This window comes from Phyllostomus discolor, chromosome 2 (assembly GCF_004126475.2).
Source record: "Phyllostomus discolor isolate MPI-MPIP mPhyDis1 chromosome 2, mPhyDis1.pri.v3, whole genome shotgun sequence".
NCBI classification, from domain to species: Eukaryota; Metazoa; Chordata; class Mammalia; order Chiroptera; family Phyllostomidae; genus Phyllostomus; species Phyllostomus discolor.
The window spans coordinates 51,809,157-51,830,903 of NC_040904.2; the positions used below are offsets into that span (position 1 = coordinate 51,809,157).

Genomic DNA, 21,747 nt, shown 5'->3' on the forward strand with positions numbered 1-21,747 from the left:
GAGTAAAAAAAAAAAAAAGAGAGAAAGAGACTGGAACAGAAAAATTAGTTTTCGCAAATAATAGCAGGAAACTTACAAAACAGGTTTAAGAATTTAAATTTACAGATTCAAGAAGTTCAGTGAACCCCTAACAACTTATTGAAAACCACATCTAGACACATAAACTGCTAAAAACAAAGATAAATAAAGTATCTTAGAAGAGGCTAGAAAACAAGAGTATATTATACGTAAGGGAATAATTATTCAAGTTAAAATTATCACAGATTTCTGATTAAAAACCACAGAGGCAAGAAACTGAGAGTAGAACATCTTCAATGTACAGAAAGAAAAAAATAACTGTCAACTCAGATGCCTATGGAAATATCTTTGAGGAATAAAGTAAAGATAAAGACATGCTTAGATGAAGGGAAACTAAGTCAAGTTTTGTTTTGTTTTGCTTTGCTTTGTTTTTGCCAGAGGACATACTAAAAAAGAAATGCTAAAAGAAGTTCTTTAGGCTGAAAAGAAATGATACCAGAAGGAAACTTAGAACATAAGGAATGAAAACTTAGCACAGAAATAATAAAATTTTATGTAGTGCGTGCACACACACACACACACACACACACAAATGCTTTCTATTTTATTTGTATTTACATTGTACAGGAAATCCTATATTGTGTAATAATGCAAAGAAAAAAATAAACACATGAGATTTACTATAACTAAAAAAAGAAATAATAAAAATTTGGGTAAATATAAAAGTCTCTTCTTCTTCAATTATGTCCTTTAACTCTTGACTGTTGGAAGTAAAAACTTTAGCAGTGCCCAGCGGGATTTTCATTAACCATTATACACATGATAACTATAGCATAAGGGAGAGAAGGTAAAAAATGTTTATGGTTGTAAAGTTTCTTGGAAGGGTAGGTATGGATGTTGTAATTCCTACAACCAAAAAACAATTAAGATCTGGCTGACTATCCTTAGCATGGCTTTTTCCAGGATTCTACCCAAATCCTTATGAGGATCCTCAAAAGGGCTAACTGGTGGAAAGGACCCTGCTGAACCCTGAGTGTGGAGGAGTATGGTGAGTGCTGAGAGCTAAGAAGCTTCCCCCATGGGCCTCAGCAGGGCGCCAGCACCAGGCTGCTTTGCAGTGCAGGCCCGTTCTGCATCTGCCACCATCAGAGCCCTGCTGTTGAGGATGTGCAGCCCAGGCCTGAGCCTCAGTCCTCTGACAAAGACATGTAACCACCTATTCAAGAAACCCCAGTAGCAAGATAGGAAACGATTAGACCAAACAGCCAGAACACATGCTGGGAACAGTAGCTGTGAGAGACACATGAAACTTGCATTTAAAAAAAAAGCATTTTGGAAAAGACAATAGTCATTTAAAAAACTGGGTGCAAAAAAATCTTAAAGCACAAATCAAAATTATAAAAATATTGTCACTAGAAAAAAGATAAGAAACTGAGAGGATAGATCCAGGAGGCCTGTCATATGAATAATAGAAACTCCAGGAGGGAAAAAAGAAAGAGAGAGAGAACAAAGGTATTAATTACATGAACAATAGAAGAAGTTTTGAACAATAGAAGAAATTTTCCTGAGAAAATGAAGGCAGATTAAAAGTGCTCACTATGTTGCAGATCAAATTAACGAAAAGTGACAAATGTATAAGCATATTCTGGTAACATTTCTAAACTTCAAAGTTAAAAGAAAAGGATTATATTCAGAAAAGAACAAGTTACCCACAGTGGACTGGCATTGAACTGGTAATATGCAATACCAAAAACCAGAGGGCAAAGGAAAGACACCTACAGATTATTAAGAAAAAAGGAATGTAGCCCAAAAATTCTCCACTCATTCAACTGCTAGAGCAAAGAAAGACATTCCAGCTATGTGAGAAATCAGAGAGCATATCAACCTTCTATCCTGTCCAAGGATGATTTTTGAGAAAAAATGATAACCAAGCAAGGAAAAAGAAGAGAACAGAAATTTAATATGAGGAAAGGAGTAGAAGGAGGGAGATCAACTCTTAATTCTACATAAATCTAAATGATTAGGGGTAGATTATAAGAATGTATAATACAGTGCTAAATAAAGGTTCTTGAAACAGGCATCGTAGTGGAAGGGAAATTTTAATAAGCAGTAAATTAACTCAGCAATACCTAAAAGTTGGATTGAGGGGCTGGAAAGGGAGAGTGTAAAAGTGACCCCAACATCTCTAAAATTGTGGGGGTGGGAACAGAGGATGGAAAAGGACAGAAGGGAAAGTAAAAGTATTCTTGAGTTCCCAACAGTAGAATTGGATTCAGTGGGTGTGGGGTGGGGAAATATTCTATCTTGGCAACACAATTAATAGAGTTGAATGCCTCTGACTATGAGGTGGAAGACTCCCTCAAAAAATATGAATGCATTAGGAAATCATTCATTCTCCATGCAGAAGCACCCATTAGGAAATTTCACATGTTTCTCTCGCATGATCCTTTCTCACCACTCCTTGTTTGTGCGATCTGAGACTTGAAAGTACAAACAGAGGACAGACAGCACTTTTTTTAAACCTCCAGAACTGTTGGTCTTGTTATTGATTGGCTTTCAGTACAGCTTATAGACCACACTGACTAAGCATTCTTCTTCTCCTAACATTTAACAATAAAGTTATCATTTTGCATGGCTGATACCTTGTTTTCATTTGGGTGATATCTCAAATGTTCTCCCTCAGAGAAGACACCTCATCTAAGATAGCCAGTCAGGCCTGGCTGGTGTGCCTCAGTGGGTTGAGCGCCAGCCTGCAAACCAAAGCATCACTGGTTTGACTCCCAGTCAGGGCACATGCCTGGGTTGCAGGCCAAGATTCCCAGTAGGCGGTGTGTGAGAGGCAACCACACACTGATGTTTCCCTTTCTTTCTCCCTCCCTTCCCCTCTCTCTAAAAGTAAATAAATAGTCCTGGCTGGTGTAGCTCAGTGGATTGAGCATGGGCTGCAAACCAAAGGGTCTCCAGTTGGATTCCCAGTCAGGGCACATGCCTGGCTTGTGGGCCTGGTCCCCAGTGGGGGCCACTTGAGAGGCAACCACACACTGATATTTCTGTCCCTCTCTTTCTCCTTCCCTTCCCCTCCCTAAAAATAAATTTAAAAAATATTTTAAATAAATAAATAAATAAAATCTTTAAAACAGACAGTCTTTAAAATCAGACAATTTGCCATATCACCCTGTTTTATTTACCTGTTAACACTCAATACTAGCTGTTTATTTGATTATGATTGTTGATTGATTGATTGATTGGTTGGCTTTCTATCTTGTCTCACCTGAATGGAAGCTCATGAGAACAATAACTTTGCCTTTTTGTTGCCCATCTCCAGCACCTAGAATGGTGCCTGGTCCATAGTAGGTCATCAACAATATTTGATAAATGAGAGACTCTCTTATCTATTTCCACATCATGCTCTTACACTGTTTTCTACTTTTGTCTATACCTGTGATCATTACCGTCCTTATCCGGGCTGAGATGAGCTCCTCCAGCACAGGTTTTGTCTCTTTCTTCAATCGATTCTCCAAGATCAGCAATCCCAGAAACACAAGGTCTGATTCTACCTTGTCCCTGAACGATTGAACAGCAATAGCACATCATCATCCTTCTTCCAGGAAGCAAACCCAAAACAAAGACAAACCTCTTCCTGTCCACGTGGTGCCAACTCTCTCACTCAAGCACCATTCCTAAGGCACTGAACACGTGCCGGGAGCCACCCAGACAGGAAGGGGATATGGGGACATTATTCCAACTGAATCAAGAGGAAGAAAGTATTTATTAAGCAAAAGGTTTATTTTAATGTTTGTAGAGAATAAACTAAATTACTGCAAAGTTCTCTCCAATCTGCTGTGCTGATTTTCATTACCTCACCTGCTGGCAACCACCAGAGAGGAGTTCTACCTCTGGTACAAAATATCATGGAAGATAAGTGAGGCACAAGAAAAATATAGAATGTCAGTTTTTCTAGAAACAAACCTATAATCAGTACCATTTTAGTGCCAGGAATATGAGGCCATAACCTCAAAAACTCTCTGGATAGTCCAACCTGCCCACGTCTCTCTCAGCTGGTAACATTGCTCTTCTACATACAGTGTGACGGTTCCTGCAGCAGGTGGGGTCGCTGAGGCTGGGGCTCCCACCCACCACAAGGGCACTTCAGAGATGTCCCACAGGACCAAGTACTCCCTGCAGAAGTACAGTTGGGGTTAGGGACTCAAAGAGTCTTCCCAGATTCATTTATCCAAGACTCAGACACCTTTAGCAGATACAAGAGCAAGACTGCAGCATATATCTGGCTGGAACATGGATGAAAGCAACACCCAGAGAAGCCACTTTGTCTCACTTGCTATGTGTGCCTCCCATGGACCAGGGGCGGGATGTTCCCAAACACTGCTAACCCCTCCACCAGAGGGGCAGGAAGTGGGCACAACTGGAACTACTCGCCTCAAAGCAAGTTTCCTCTTGAGAATGTGAGATCCAGTCTCAAAGTTCACTGCCAGCTCTCTCACCAGTAACTTGAGTAACCTGAGTTGATTAAATTACAACAAATACCCAGCTTCGCAATAGCCAAAGTGACCCTTTTAAGGGACACACTAAGCTGGCCTCAGGGGAGAGGCCCAATATGCTCAGGAATCTAATACTCGATGACTTCAAGTGAGCCACTGGTGCCTCTGGGCCTCTGTCCATCCCCGAAGTGACAGGGTTGGGGCACACCTGTGATTCTCAGCAGGGGCGGTGCTGCCTCTAGAGGACATTTTGGAAGTTTTTTGGACATCTATACAAGATTTTCTTCAATGACCAATGCACAATGAAAAATTATCTTGCATGCCACATGCCTGTTGAATATTTTACAGGACATTCACAGGTTGTTTATACAGTCAGTATAGGCTTATACTGTTTATATTATACTATATAGTATACTATATCATAGTATATATAATACAAGTATGCTATGTTAAACAAATATAAAATTGCTCATACTTCCCCCAGCTCTGTTTTACATATAAGCACAAAGTATCGTGTAAGTTGAAAGGAGATTGTACTCTTTTATTCTGAGCTTTACCAAGAGTTTTAAACCATTTCCCAGTGACCTCACTGACAGCAAGACAGTTAGTACTATTTGAGAATTCATGTGTAACACCTGTATCCATCTACATTCCAGCATTGCAGCCCTGATAATTCTCCACACAGGTGCAAGCAAAGCATTGCTTCAGCTTGTTTTAGTGGAGTCAGCTGAGCACATATTAAGCTATTACTTTTGTAATGCATTATGGTTTTTTTTTTAATTTTTACCCTATAGGATGGCATCATATTTATTTTTAAAAATATGTATAGATTATATACTTATGAATTTTATTTCAGTATAAAAAAGGAAGTGGTACAAAATACGGTTACAATAAGACAGTGTTGTTGAGTCTGACAGGGTTGAACACAAATCCATTAGACTTCCCAAATTTAAAATCCTAAGTAACAAAATAAGCTTTGATTATCTCCACAGCAGTGTTACCAACGATGGCTGGCACTGAAAACAGTGGAAAAGACTGGAAAATACCATAAAAACAAAAATTGAATAGTCCATTTTAGCTTTGGAGGGTCCCTATTTTAATCTAATCATACCAAAACTTTCTCAACAATGGCCACTCTGAAGTTTTTCTACAAATATTTCTTAGTTTATATAAGTCCAAGCTATATTTTTTTCATTAAGGTGTGTATTTCTTATTAAGAATTTTTTTCAGAAAAATGTTGTTTTCTAACTTTCAACTAATTCACCAACTTTTGATAATTTTGATAATCAAAATAGGTAACTTTGATAATCAAAGTAGATAATTTTGAAAATTAGCTACTTGTATTTGTTTCAAAATGGGGGCATGACCATAATTTCATACTATGAAACGTTGCTTGCATGCATGCATCTGTTTTCACAAAGGTGTACAACCTTTCAGAGTATATACAGCCATTTCTTGGTAAGTTCTCCCAGTCAGTGTTTGCATCAGCTTTGTGATATAGGCAGAGGAGGGACGACTATATCCATGTTTACAAAGTTCAGAGACATTTCATACACATGAATCCAGCAACCTATGTTGCTGAGTCCACTGCCCAGAGTGGTGCATCTTCCCACCAAATTATCCCACTTTATGAAAATCCTCCCCACTTACCTCATCAAGGCAGTGGTGTGGTGGTCCATTTCCAGCTTTTTGTAGGCCAGCGCTATGACCCGGAAGCCCTGTGTCGTGTAAATCTGAAGTTCACTGGCAAAACCAGTTGGTACTATTCAGAAAATTACACAAGATTAATAGGCAATATTTACTCAGTTGGTACTAGTGAAGAAACAAACAACAAAAAAAAGAACCACACCTCTAAAAAGGTACACAACAAGTCAGGGGGACCCCACCCTAAACACAACTACATTGTCAGGATTGACGTCTTGGGACTCAGTGAACCTGAAATGAGACGGAACTATTTAAAGATAAAGTGGGATAGGATAAGAATATAATTCTTATTGCTCCAGTTTAACCAGCAAACATTTACTGACAGTCTACTACGTGTCAGACATTGGCTCTGCGAAGATTACGTAGCAGGCCCCACTCTCAGGATCTCTGCTAGCAGCTGCCGTGTGCCGTGCTATGGAGGCACGCAGGGACACAGACGCCAGACTGGGGAGAAGGGAACGGGCGTCTGGGCTGAGAAAGCACCATGTGGTCAGGCCTTGGGTCGTTAATTCAGCTCAGGGAAAGCACAGAATGTGAGGGTAGGAGTGGTGAGGCATAGCTGGAAAGCTTAATAGGGGTCAGATCGTGATCTGATTAATATCTTAAGGGAGTCTGAGATTTTTTTCTGGAGTCCATGGGAAGCAACCAAAAGAAGAAAAGTAGAAAGTGACAACATAGTTATATTATGTGATGGAAAAAAACAATGTAGTCAGAGTATAAAGGGTGAACAGGGTAGGGGTGACTGGGAGCAAGGGGCCAATTCACCAACCATTACAGTGATCCAGTAGAGGGACGATGAGGGCCTGAGCCAATGGAGTGACAGGGTCATGGATTAACAATTGCCAAGACAGAGGCACTGAGGAAGACAGACAACTCTGGGAAGAACCTTAAATTCCAGGAAGTAGGAAAAGGGTAGTGTCATTCACCAAGATGGAAAATACAGGAAGTGAACAATATCTTGATTTTAGTATTGAGTTTAGGATGTAAATGTGTCATCCTATTGGCAATGGTCAATAAGCGATTGGATTCATAGGTCAGGTGCTGAGGGGCCCACATTTGGACTTGAAATACAAGTTGGCCAACTGTAATACAAGTCTGTTCACTTACCTGTTTCAGGTTGGCAAAAGCTGGCCACCTTCTCTGGTGCACCTTTCATGAACGCCAGCCGGTCACCCCCCATCTCCTGGACAATGACTGTCATCCTCTGCAGCGACGATGAGAATGGGAACTGATGCAGGATTGCTATTCCTTCCACTGGGACCTGGTTGAGGGGTGGAGAACAGAGAGGGACATGCCAACATAGCTCCTACCTACAGGGAATTAACTATTCCTCCCTCTTTTTAAATTTTTATTTATTTATATATTTATATTTTTAAGCAAGTAAGGGAAACAAGTTCTCACCAATTTTCTCACATGGAATTCAAAGAAAACACATCTGTGACCTTTCAAAATTGTGGGCATGACGGGACTGTCCCCTTGAGGCTGGGCATTACAGGGCGGGTAGCAGACGAGGCTTACCTGGCTGGCTGTTTTGCAGGGCTTAACTACCGTGGCATGTGCCGGCACTCCCTTGATGTGAAAATTGTCCCCAGAAACAGCCATTTCCTGTTTCACAGATGAAATGTTTTCACTGTAGACAGTTCTTGTTCATCCACTGATACTATGTTCAAACCCTCCCCTCGAGAAAACCCTCAGGCCACGTCAATGTACTCTCACTTCTCCTCCCTTGGATAGATGGAGATGAACCAGTCTTATTTCACCACGGGAAAAAAAGAATGCCTTGAAAATGCTGTAGAACTTGAAGAGCAGACCCTTCTGAATTATTCTTGCAGTTTATCCTGCTTTATCTCTTGGGGTGCATGGCATAAAAGGCTTAGTCTCTGCTTCTGAAGAGCCTGACATGAAAATAGTAAGCGTGAATAGCCAGACTTACTGTGTGAGGCCAGCACCTTACTGCCTTTCTTTCCCTGGAGTTCATGGTTGTTCCTGCTCTTTCCTCTCTGTCTACTGTATTTTGCCACATATAATGTGCACCGACATTTTTGGCCTAAACTTTCAGGATAAAAATTTTGTTCTAATTAATTAATTGATTGATTAATTAATTTATTTATATTTAGATACTTGTTTTTTGTGTTATAAAGGAATTTTAGCATTTACTTTTGAACATATTATAGTACAAGAAGCTTTCTATAACAAATAATTACAAAATATAAGGACAGATACAAGATACTTTAGATACTACCCATGTATAATGTGCATCCTTATTTTTCCCTCAAAAATTTAGACAAAAATGTGTGCATAATATCCGGTAAAATACGGTAATTTGGACTGATAGTCCTCAGGGTGAGGTATGGCAGGGATAGTGATATAAATGGTCGATGTTCAGTAAACACTCAGTCATTGCTGCAGTGATGACCCTAAATTATTGTTAAAGGAACCCTTTACCAAAAGATGTCAGAATGCTTTGTAATCATATCATTGAGTGACTGAAAAAAAATCTGAGAGGAAATTATAATCCCTACTTAAAGATATAGAAACAGTAACTCAAGAAGGATTAAAGGTTGGCAGAGTTGTATCAGACTGCTACAGAACATGTCCTACTAGAGTCTGAAGGGACCCTAAGGATTGTCTCCTACAGTGGGGTTCACACATGTATCATAGGGGTCCAGAGCTGCACCCGGCAGACAGGGGTAGTGGTGAGCTTGTGGCTGAGTAGATAGGGATGTGTGTTCCCTAAACTTGACCTTTATTCCCCATCTCAATGAGGTCGACTTCAACTATTTGTTTTTTATAAGGTGCTTCTGAATAAAGTTTCCTTTTAAGAAGATCCTAGCTTTTTCATTTTGTTTTAGGTGGACACTACTGGCCTACTCCATCCCCTCATTTTAAGGTCATGGGAGCCAAGCCCCAATGAGAGAGCTGACTTCCCAGGGTCAAGAGGCCAGTTAGAACACAGCCAAAACTAAAACCCAGAGAGCCAGATTCCTCTTCATGACCAGCACCACTAGGTCTTAAATCCACATTATAGTCTCTGCAAAAGCTCTCATGATTTCCTCTTTATTGTTTCCAGTCTTAGAAATGAGTCAATACAACAGAATATTAACAGAAATGAAACTCCTGTTAACAAGGAGTTATCCTAAACACAGGGGACAGGGATGTTTTCTAATCCCCATGTTCTAGAAAACTTTGAAACCAGACATTGCTCATACTACAAACTGAAAATTTGAAAAAAATGTATATAATACTGATAATGACATTAATACAGTGGAGCACATAATATGCACTAGGAATTTGTTAAGGGTGTCGTTCCACTTAGCCACAATAACCCTGTCACAGAGATTCAATGCACAGAATAGGACACCAGGATCAGACTGTTGTGCATCTCACTACGTTATATACTCCATATTGGAGCTCTCCCATTTTCTAAGTATTGGGTATTGGTGATAAAACCTGTGATGCTTAGGTATCAAGAAAGCTTCTTAGATTCTCTGCAGACCAGAAGCTTACCCAGGTGGTGGCTTCAAACATTTTGAGGTCCAGAGGGTCTCCCTGGATGGTCTCATTGAGAAGAACCAGAGAGTGGCAGCTGGCCATGGCTGCGCAAAGTGGGCCCCACGGCAAAGCCCTGCCCGTGGCAAAGCTGTGGACTTCCTGGAAGCTAAAGGACACAAGGGAAAGAGCTTCAGTCCTACTCCCCCATGCCAAACTCAAGCTTCTGGGGGTGACTTTTTAAAAAGTAATTTAATGTGCTTTGTTACATTACATACTCCCTCTCCAGTCCCGCCAGATTAATAGTGCTTCATTCAGCATCATCCTCACATGAGTTCAGTGAGCATGAGAAAGGTCTTTGAGGTTCTTTCAAGCTCTTTCTTCCCTCTTTTCCTTACTCTTTCTCTGACACGGATTTAATTCCAGAGGTATGGAAGGAACTAGAAGTATCACCTTTAATTCTAGGCACATCTACTCCCACTCCGACTACCAGACTACTTCATTTCCAGTGCCGTGAGACAGAACAGCCTCGCTCGTGCTCTGACTGCATACACATGTCTTCTCCCTCATTAATCCTTCAGGGCAGGGCAATGTCTCCTGTATCTGTCCCACATATTTGACGTTTGGCCAACATTACAGGCAATAAATGTATGAGTGAATAAATGAATGAATTGGTATTGGAAATCTGGAAGGCCATAATAGTAAAGAAATAGACCCTAAAAACATTTTTTTACAGGAACATTGCATTCTCCCCTTCCACCCTGGCTTTCACCTTGTAGTGTCCACAGTGCCTCCATCATCACCATCACTTCCTATAGAAAGTGGCTTCATCTAAAACCTACTGACATAAAATTCAAGTGTCACACATGGTGGGCTTTCACTAGCGCAGGGTTGAAGTCATCGAGTTCAGCCTCTGGCCCATTGGAGGACCGTCCTCTGCAGCCTTGTTGTCAGTCCATTCTTAAGTGTATAGCACAGTAGGAGGCTCAGAGCAGCTCATCCTAGGAGGACTTCTGAGGGCAGAAGGTGCTTCCTGCATTGAGGCAAACCATGCCTCTTGGAGCTAGCCCCAATCGACTTGTTCTCCCCCCTCCACACACGAACTGTTGTGGACCAGCTCATTTGCACCGCCTCCTATCCTCCCTTCCCCTGGGGTTACGTAGGAACCTCTCGCTGTGCCTGCTGGACACAGCCTCCAGACCACTCACCTTTCTACTTACTTTCTTGAAAAAGTTTTTATTTGTTGTCTGCCTTAAAATGCAGTCTCCAAAACCAGACTATTATTTCTCATGATATGGACACTGCATTTCTTTAAATACTGCCTTAGGTTGCTCAGCCTTTTGCTCTTGAAAGCATCCACATCACAGTGGCAACCCATAATTCAGCCACATTTCTTCCTGGCTTCCTTATTCAAGCTTCTGTGAGTTCAAAACCTCTCAACTGATTACTGACCTGGTTGATCGTATCTACTATTATATAGGGTTCAGTACAGATAATGCCCCTATTTTATTACAAAATCTTTTATTACAGAGTCATAAGTATGTAATTCTGTAACATAACAATATCGTACTTACGCACACCCAATGGCATGTCAGGTGAAATGTTCATATTAAAACTATAAATTATCACACCCATATTATTAACCTAACAACCACACTCAAGCAGGCGTTACTTCTGCCAGACCCTGTGTATCAAAGGATCAAGTTGTCTTAGTGGTTTCCAGCAGGCCCCCGGTATGTTAGTAAAGATGTAAAAGGAAGGAACCACCAGCTGTGTGACTAACACAGAAGGTGAAGCTCACACCAGAAAGCAAACACAGAACAGGAAAAAAGGGATCTTCATTTGAGGTGGCACACACAGCCATCAGGATGTAATTCTGAGTACATAATCCTGATTTCCCGGGGTTGGGTAACTCTGGTTTACACACAAAGAAATAGAACTCTCTGTAATCCTGTCCTTGTGTTTTTATTTGAATACTTGTAATTTACCCAGCTTGGGTAGCCCAACTAGTATTTTAATGGTTCTTTCAGTATCTGACACATAGAGCAAATGCTTTCTGGAAAAGATGAGAATCACTGGAGCTCACCTTTTATGAGAAGATATTTAATAGCCTGTGAATCAGGTGCTAACCTCTTACCTAGAACTGAATCTGCTTTCTCTCATGTTATAAATTAAAATTAGAAATTGAAAACAGTTTTTAGTTGTTCTTTCAGTCATTTGAATACAGCTTTCAGCATTTTGAAGGAAGGCAGGAATAAAGAGTAATGGACCTATTAATCACTTACTTAAATATCGTATCATTTATTTTCATTTAAATTTGACAAGTTACATTTAGAAATAAAAAGTTTGATGCCAATTCACTCAGCAGAATAGCATTCAAAAGGTGGCACGCCTTTAGTCAGTATTAGATGAGCAAACACAGAGTTCCCGTCTGTGCGTGCCTTGGCTGGCGCTGCGGCATTTGGGCAGACACAAACCAGAAAAGTACTGCTCTCAAGATGCTCACGTACTTTAATAAATGCACACACATTTTCTAGACGCTGAAACAGACAAACATAAGCAAACAAGGAAAACAGGTATAGATCCGAATCCACCTTGAAGGGAAAATGAAAAGAACTTTTGAGAGTTTATACTTATGAAAGGCTTCTTCTGTAGACTAATGTGGTTAGGAGTAGTAAGATTATTTTTTTACCCAGGAAATAGATTTGTTTATAAATATTTTATAGTTATGTTTTAATATGAAAATGTATGACACCTGTAATTAAAATATTTTATTTTGTATGGACAAATTGTATGTTATCTGCACAATGCAGAAGAACTGCTATGGACCTTTTATAAATAAAATGCTTTGTGATTTAGTTTGTGAGAAATACCTTCCTTTAAAAAAAAAAGTAAATGCCAAATGTTTCCTGCTCCAATCATAATTACTGTTGTGGAAGAGAGAAAAACCAGAAAACCTGGGGCGGGGGGTGGTTCGGGGCCGGGCAGCTTGGAATCCAGGTGTGGCCACAAGAGGGCCTCAGGAGAGCACACACCAGTCTTCACCACTTGGAGCTGAAAGCTGCCTAAACTGGGGAGTCTGGGGGCCACCAAAAGGTCAAGTTCTCAGAAGTAGAATACCAAGGAAAATGGGCACACTCGCTCCAACTCCACAGATGTTCCTGTTACTGAAAGTCAGCGTACCCAAGTGAGTACGCTGTCCTTCCTCCCAGCACACCAAAAGGCTTCACTTTGTTCAAGGAACGGTACTTCCCTGAGGGGCAGTATTGTTCAAATTAGATGCCCTGGGCCAGCTTCAGGCTGTGGACTAATATGCCGACTACAAATGACATTTTAGCAAGGATTTGAATGCACCGTCAAAACATCTCCTGGGTTTGTATGTAGCATGTGGCAGGGGCTGGGGTGGGGGAAAACATACATGTTTTCGCACAAAGTATTAGTCAAAGTATTTAAGAGGTGAAATTAAATGAAGCTACCCTGGCAAACACTGCTCACCAAAGCCAAAACTAAATGTTTCTATTATTAGTTTTCATGAGAAAGTACAGAATTCTGGGAAAAGGGAAACTACAGTGCATTTAGTCCAAGGTACTATGGATGATAAAGGGGTTTTATGGAAAGGAACCTCATCATAATCTGATTATAAATTCTTAACTGGGCAGGTCCTGGTGGGTAGTCACGCCCCAGGCACATAACTTCTTTAGTAAAAGGTTTACCTTTGCCTTAGGCAAGCCATGCCCATTGTTTTTTGTGGGGGTTTTTTTTTGTTGTTGTTGTTGTCTGCGCATTTAAGTTAATGGACCTTTGAAGTAAGCCTTTGAAGTAACCACCCTCAGAAGAACACAGGTTCTTGTGAACTATCCTGTAATCCAATCCCAACCTTGTTTTCTCAGACCTTTATGTAGTCTTCCTACGTTCCCTTCTTAATTTCATAGGCATTAAAGAAAACTGCTGAAGTGTCACTCTCCAGAGCATTTGAGATCTTGATTCCGAGCAATTGTCATCAGTTTGGGCTTAAATAAACTCTTGTAAAAATCTCTACAGGTTTAGGTGTTTTCAGGTCGACAGTACTCACCCGTTCTTATCGCAGGGCACGACTCCCCAGAGATCCATGCCCTCCCTTGTTAAGGTGCCTGTCTGAACAGAAACAAGCACTCAGTTTATTCTGAAGATCTCCCCGTCATAAAGACTGATATGGTATATTTTAATAGAAAAATACACACCACAAAATTTAACGACATCAGCGCTTCAAGCGAGAACACAGTAAGGTGGGTATATGGAGTCCTGGGGGAAGCTCGGATGAGCTCCTACGGACACTTAATCTCTGTACTTTAGTGTTCTCGGCAATAAAAGGAAGAAAACCGTATCTGCCTTACATATTTCAGAGGCTTGTTTTGATGTTCTAAGGGCACACTAAATGAATGGGAAGGTACTTGGTGAGCCTCTAAGAGCTATAATGCAGGTGAGTCCCAGTTTTTACAGCAGAAGTGAAAAGTCTGTCATCACAAATAAGTAATGGGAATAGAAGAATTTTTGTTGTTCTAAAGAAGTGGTTTGTTTTTTGATACATATTTGGTTAAAAGGTGTCTGGTATTTCTCTTGGTGCAGCATAATGTTGCAGAGCTTGTCTGGGTTAAAACACCAGCTGTGTGATCTGGGCAAACCATTGAATTCCTCTAAATGTTAAGCCCTTACCTGTAACATAACTATAATCATATATGGTGGTTGTGGAGATTAAATGAGATAATACAAATAAGGAGCTTAATTTAATGCCTGGCATAGAGTAAGCACAAATCGTAATGATAATTACTCATAATTATTATTTATTTTATATTCAAATTCTGGTCACAATTATGTCTCCCATCCCCTTTCTTCTTCCAAGTCCAAGGATGATAGATTCTCATGAATAAAGCATCTTTCCTTATGATGAGAGTTTGAGCACAAAATAATACTGAAACGGTGGCAAGAGCCATGCCAACCTGTTGTTCTTGGTACTCCAAGGTACATCTGATAGTCCAAGGACAATCTGTTCTTGATAGTCCAACAATTTCATAATACAGCACTAATTTCATTAGCTCTCTGCTATCAAAAACCTTCAATGTACTATTTAATGGGTACAGATTTTATGTTTGGGAAGGAGAATAAAGTTCTGGAGATGGGTGGTGATGATAGTTGCATTATAATTTGAATGCATTTAAAGCCACTGATAAAGGTAAAAATGGTAACTTTTATGTTATGTCTATTTCACCATAATAAAAAAAAAGCAACAATAAAAATAAAAACCTTCCATGGCTCCCCACTGCCTGAAGAGTATGTAAAAATTTCTTAGCCAGACACTCAAGGTCTATAAACACCCTACCCATTGCATAAGTCCCACTCCAGTCAAAACCACGCTCCAGTGCTCTCCAGACCCTGTGCCTTTGCCCATATTCTCCTGTCCACAATGCCTTTGTATTGTACATTTTTTAAAATTTTCTATATTGTGATGTTTTGGCATCTTAAAAAACCTTCCTAACTGGGGAGAGACTGCCTCTCTGGGGCTGTCAATTCTTAAAAATAGAAAGGGACTCAGGCAAGAGCATGTCTTTGATGTGCAAACTGACCAATGGGTAGCGGAAGCTCCTCTATCTGGCCACACTTCCAGGAGACAATAGTCACTTCTCTTCCTTAATCACCCCAGGGCCAGGTACCAGACCACTAGGGGCCATCTCTAGAACCCAGAGCTCATCAAAATCATTCAAACTAGCCAATTGTCAGATTGTGTTTCTGGCAAAAAAAAAAAATCCTAATAAAGGCCGTGTCCTAAGCATTTCCCTCCCTCCTGTTTTGCTGCCTGATCCAAACATGGCAATCTTCCTGTGGCTCTGCACGGTGAGCTGGGCCTCGCTTCCCTAGGGGACTGTAATGTTAAACTTCCCTCTTTCAGTTGCACTGACCTCTCCCTGTCATCACTCAGTCGCCTTTATAAATTAAGACCCAGGCATAAAACTGCCCTTAGTTTCCATCTTTTCCTCTCACAGCTCCTACCTTCACCGCAGCACATGTCCGTACAGACTAGAATACCTTCAAGAGAAGGTAGAATAAGAGTCTGGCTGGAGTAACTGCCATATAATCAAGGATAACTTCAAGCCATATATTGCAGATGGGAAAATATAGTAAGGGTTTGATGGGGTTTTTATTATAACCAAACCTCATAGTAAGGCTAAATAAAGTCTCCCTATTCATTCATTCATTCATTCATTCATCCACTCAATAAGACTTACTGAGCACTGACTACGCCAGGCAATATTCTTAACGTTAGAGATACAGCAGTAATCATAGTATTGCAAAAGGTTCAAATTTTGTTCTCTGAGGGTTTTGACAATAGACAGAATGCTATTTTAATTATTTGCTTTTCACAGACTACTGGAGTTGGAAGGATCCTAAAAGCTTCACTAATGCAGTGGCTACTGTTCCTTCTCTAAACCCTAGAATCTGAGAGCTCAAGAGATGTATCCTTCCTAGGTCACACAGCCAACAGGGATAAAGTGAAGTCAGCCACCCACATCCTGTGCTTCCTGCCTCACAGGAGTGTAAAGCATCTATACATGATGACAGCAATGATAAAAAACAGGCTGAGAATGAGGCTGAAACACACATACCTTGTCAAAGCAGACAAGGTTTAATTGCCCGCATACATTGATCCTCTGGGGACTGATGCAAAAGATGCCTCTCTTCTTTAGCCTCTTCTGGGCATAGATAATGCCTGTGGTCAGGGCAGCGGGTAGAGCAGGAGGAACTGCAATTGTGATGACATCCAGGGCTTTCTTCACCACCTCTTTGGCGGATTCCTGGAAGATATGTCCCTCTTTCACTATTACAGATAAATCGGTCATCAACAGCTTTGTGCATATGACTTTTTCTTTCCCTTTGTTTGCTCTTTAGGTCAAATTTCTAGAAATAATATGAGCATGTCATCTATGGGTCAAAGGTATGAGCATGATTTGGCTCTCAATGCATTTTGTCAAAGTGCAATAAAAAGGCTTGTAATGATTTATGTGCTACCAGTAGAGAACTATATACCCATTTGCCAGGTATCACCAACACTAAGTGTCTGGGTTTTAATTAAAATGCTTCACTTCATAGCTACAAAATACTACCTTATTGGAATAACTATATTCTCAGATTTAAAATAGTATAAGGAAATAGTGTGTAAGAGTAAATGCATGTTGACATCTCAATAAATAACAGGTTTTATCCCATTAGATCTCAGAGTTAGTATGGACTTTGGTGATCAACTGCTTATTTTGGAGAGCTGGAGGTATATAGGCCAGTTTCAGTGTTTGGCTTGGTTTCCCAGGTTTGTAAACTGCAACCTAGATTAAGGGCAACATGTGGAGTATAAAACAGACATGGGTAATTTATATTTGCATGCAGGAAAGGACCAAAAAGCAGCTTACCCCGCTGAGCACGTAGACACACAGAGTATAGATCATCCCAATGGTGGCAGTCCCCACGAGGCACAGGAGGAACCTGATGGCATCCCTGTAGAGCTTAAAATTCATCGGCTTGGGGTACAGAATGGATCTCACAAGGTCCCCCTTTGCAGTGTTGAATCCTGAAGCGGCAAACACACACCCCACCTCTGAGGATGACAAATCCTACTGCTAGTGCTCTCCTAAACCTCCACATTGCCTTTGTTTTCTCTAGAGACATTTAGACAGTGTTTAACCTCAAATGCAATTACAGGATAATTGGGAAAATATTTAAGGGCTAGAATGGAAATACCTATTTCAGAGCCTGTTACTCTGGCCTTCCGTCCCTCCACTTTCAGTTTCAATGCATCCCAGAGATAGGAAAGCCTATCCTGGGGGCAGAACACAACTTTTCCAAATGGAGTTTCCTTTTAAGGGAACAATCACAAGAAGGCACACAACACACAAGTCACTTGAATTTAAACTAAATGGCCCGGGAAATATGGATGGACTCCATTTCTAGTACTCTTCAAGGTCAAGTTTTCGGTTTCTAGTCCTACCTAGGAAGAACTTGGGATTTGAGGTTAGAAGACCTGAGCTCCAGGTCCTGCTCTTCCAGTTACAGGCTGTATGATTTGTTCAAGTTCACTTGAATTGTGTGGGCTGCAGACTACTCATGTAGAAAGGAGGGACAGTAGGCACCTTTGTTCTGCAAATATATGTGCAAATAGTTTATAAACTACAAAGCACATAAAAAGTAATTATTGTCATTAGTATTATTTTCAAAAGGCATATACCATACTTCAATTCACATTAAAATATATAGATTTAATATATTTGATTTGTTATCTAAATACTGCTTCTTACCTAATAAATTTAAGACACTAGACAAACTGAACAAAAACATTTTATTAAAATAACAAAATGAAGGAAGAGACGCTCACTAACCGGTCTGCAGTACCACTGCTCTCACGGTCCCGGAGCATGCCCCCTTGGCCTGGATAACCTCTGTTCCACAGAACAGGACGTGCCGTTTGTAGTCTGCTTCACTCTGCGTTTTCCAGGGTGCAGAGCTATCCATCCTGGGTAAGGGAGTCTTAGTGACTGGAATACTTTCTCCTACAGAAAACAAGCAGCACATTGTGTGAGGCGAGATGCCTTCACTCATTTAAATCTTGCATGCACTCACTCATCCTATAGTACAGTGGTTGTGGTGAGCCTGCCGTGTAGCAGGGACAACCCTAGATATTGGGAATACAAGGAGAAATGTAGTGCTTATATTTAAGAAGTTCATGGTTCAGAGAGGGACACACACATGTGAACAAATAAATATAAATGTTATAAATACTATGAGTATTATAAAATCAAACATGGATGCTGAAATGGGCTGGAAATAAGCACGTAGGGAATAGCAGATTGTGCAGTCTAGAGTGTGGGGTGCTGGGAATAAAGGACCATGAGAGCTATGTGGGAGCCAAAGCCTGGAGGGCTCTAAGCACATGTGTCTCAGAGTTTAAATGTCTTTCCATAGACACATGGGGAGATGTTTAACTGTTTTATTTAGGAGAGTATATCATGTAAATGTATAAGAGAGCGCACTCTCTCTGCAGCACAGGAAATGAACTGAAGTCTGGTGAGGGTGGAGACTGGACATTGAGTTGGGAAATGATCACACGAACCCTCACTGCAGGTGGTGAGGCTTGAAATACAGCAGTTGGCAGCGGGAGTAGAAAGGAAGTGCTGGATTTGAGAAATAAGGAAGTAAGAAGCCACAAAACTTGGGGGAGATTTTCATATTTGCAGGTTAGAGGGACAGAGGAATTTAAAGCAGCTTCGTGGTTTCTGACCAGGAGAATGAGCAGAGGGTGCCATTACGCATTAACTTAGGGATTATAGGAGGAGGGAAGAATCGCCTTTTGATCACGATGAGTTAGAGACAACTGTGGAATGACCATACTGAGATGCCTTGCAGCTGGCTAGAAATTTATTTGGGTCTGGAGGTCAGGAGTGAGGTTTGACAAGTGATATTTAGTCAGAGTTTATCACCTTAGAGATAATAAAGACAATGAAAAAAGTACTTGGGGACTGAGTGTAGGGTGAAAAGAGCAAAGGCCCAGGACTTAGCAGCAAAAATCAGAGAGATAGAGAAACAGGAACAGCACAGGAAGCTGAACAGTGTAGTTGGTGGTAGGAGAACTTGGAGAGAAAGCATTGTCTTGGAAAGTTAGGGAGAAGAGTGTTTTCAGAAGAAAGAGATGATGAGACTAGTTACCAGCCAGCCGAGAGGGCAGTGAAATGAGAAATTTAAAGAATCCATTGGATTTAGCAATTGAGGCCTTAGAGACTTTTGCCAGTGCAGCGGGAGGGTCAGGTAGCAGTGGGTGGAAGTGCAAATATAGGTGGTAAATAAAGTTGTGAAATAGCAATGGCCTCTGAGGAACAAAGCTGGTGAAGCCTTCTGCCGGTCTTTGTAGAGTGAGCAGTACAGAGTCAGACACATGTTCCAGTACAATAAGACCACTTCCTTTAGGAAAATGGAACTTGGCATTGCAAAAGTCTGAGCACTGAGAGGTGTTTGTAAGTCTGTGGATTCCTTAAAGTAAGGAACCATTCCTGTCTTGTTTTCTTTGCCCTTTTGGTTTGTTTTGGTAAGTTAACATAGGAGAGAGGTGTGTGTTGTTTTTATTGCATACCTTTCTGGTCTGCCCAAGAGAAAGGGATTTGATTTGGACTCTAATGGGAATCACAGTAGGTCCCTGTGTATTCGCAGCCTCCCATTTCGTCTCAGAAAGACTTTATGAGTCTTCTGTATCTTACAGAAATACTGGCACAGCTCCTAATAATGCATATGTGAGAAGAACTCAAAGCACCGTGACCTTGAGGAAGTTGCTTCTTCTCTCTCTACCTCAGTTTTAATACCAATGAGATGCAATGACTTCTAAGGACCCTCCCAGCTCTGGCATGCTATTTAAAAATGAAATACAGTGAGTCCAAAATACCCAGGTTTGCCAAATTCTGCATCATGAACCTTTTCACCATTTTCAAGCCAAGTTAGGGAGACCTTGGACTTAGCTCTGTGGTTTTCAGGATGTTCTTAATTGTTTTTAAGCCCTCCAAGTTTAACTGAAGACAAATGTTATATAAAATGAGGAGCCATAAAAGCCACAGATAATTCTGAAACATCTAATGATCTCTGCATTCTTTTAAGGTAAAATGACAGGGTTGTAACAAGCTTTTGTTCAAGAAGGAAATGCTAAAGACTCCAAAGTGACCACTGCATCACACTTAGTTCCTAGAGAGCAGCTGTGAATTGAACTCTCAGATATATCCGGGGCAGAATTGTTCATGAGATCTGTAGAAATAGGAAGGGCCCCCAGCAGCCCTACACTTTGCCATTGTCGTTCATGCAGAGAAAGAGCCTGGGAGAGCTGGGGAAGCAGAAGAAGTGAGATAGAACCACACCTGTCAGCATGCCTTCATTTACCACACAGCTGCCATCAATCAGAACCGCATCACACGGCATTTGCACTTTGTTCCCTGTCAGAATTAATAGATCTCCAGGGACCAGGAGGCATGATTCCAGCTCTTTGACTCCAGCTGTAAGTGTGAGAAGATAGAGTTGAGTCAGTTTCTTGTCCTACAAAACTGCCTAAATTTGAAATCAGTAGAAAAGCAAACAGGGCACTTAAAACAGAAGGCTATTTCTCAACTTTGAATCAAAATCCAGAAACAATAAGAAAAAAAGCAATGAATTCAATTACATGAAATAAAAAAACATTCACCCAAAAAATGCAAAGAAAAAGCTAATAACAAATTCAGAAAACACGGTTGAAACTTATAGACAAAAGATTAATATTCCTAATATATAGAGTTCCTTAAAAATTAGATGTGTAGAAAATGACCATGTAGCAAAATTAATGGAGATGTTAACAGATAGTTCACACACACACACACACACACAAACTGCAAGGTGTGTGTTACACATTTGAAAAGATGCTCATTGTTACTCATAATAAGATAAATGAAAATTCCTTCCTTCTTTCCTTCCTGCTTTCCTGCCTTCCTTTACTTCTTTCATTCCTTCTTCAGCCCCAAAGCTATAAGGGTTAAGCAAAATAGACATCTGTGCAGGGAGCTAGGTGAGGTGGGGATGGGGGTGATAGCCTGCTGTGGGTGTTGGAACCTAAGAAGGATGTCTGGGAGCAAGGCGTCAGAGCTCAAGGAGGGAGAAGAGGGCCCCCACGGTGGCACTGGCCTGCTGCTGGATGGATATAGGAGTCCCAGTATGGGTGTGGGGAGGAAGGGAGAGACTGATAATCATTAGATATAAAGAGGCTGGGAGCCAGGTTTCTCGCTGAAGAAAGGAAGTTGCACATAGGCAAATATAAAACTTGAATATACTCCGTGGTCTTCATTGAATTGAAGATAATAGTATAAACTAATGATTTTCAGCAGACAAAGGAGTAACATAGGTGTAAATGTCAATCCATTGATATAAAAAGAAAAATACCAACCAGCAAAGCAATAATTACTCTAGCCAAGAAACATCAATGGATACCAAAAATAGTAGGTAAAAATTTGATATG

General features: G+C 40.7%; 1 protein-coding gene across 1 annotated transcript in view; it reads right to left on the minus strand.

Annotated features, from left to right (window-relative positions):
- The window catches only part of ATP13A4 (ATPase 13A4), a 116,281-nt gene that overhangs the window by 27,903 nt on the left and 66,631 nt on the right, over positions 1-21,747 (minus strand). Inside the window, exons 9-18 of the mRNA XM_028504791.2 lie at positions 20,624-20,758; positions 18,110-18,280; positions 17,147-17,304; positions 16,349-16,537; positions 13,783-13,844; positions 9,729-9,879; positions 7,740-7,826; positions 7,329-7,482; positions 6,168-6,279; positions 3,458-3,582 (exon numbers count right to left, since the gene is read on the minus strand). Coding sequence (XP_028360592.1) covers positions 3,458-3,582; positions 6,168-6,279; positions 7,329-7,482; positions 7,740-7,826; positions 9,729-9,879; positions 13,783-13,844; positions 16,349-16,537; positions 17,147-17,304; positions 18,110-18,280; positions 20,624-20,758 — 1,344 coding nt within the window. The remainder of the gene's footprint in view (positions 1-3,457; positions 3,583-6,167; positions 6,280-7,328; positions 7,483-7,739; positions 7,827-9,728; positions 9,880-13,782; positions 13,845-16,348; positions 16,538-17,146; positions 17,305-18,109; positions 18,281-20,623; positions 20,759-21,747) is intronic.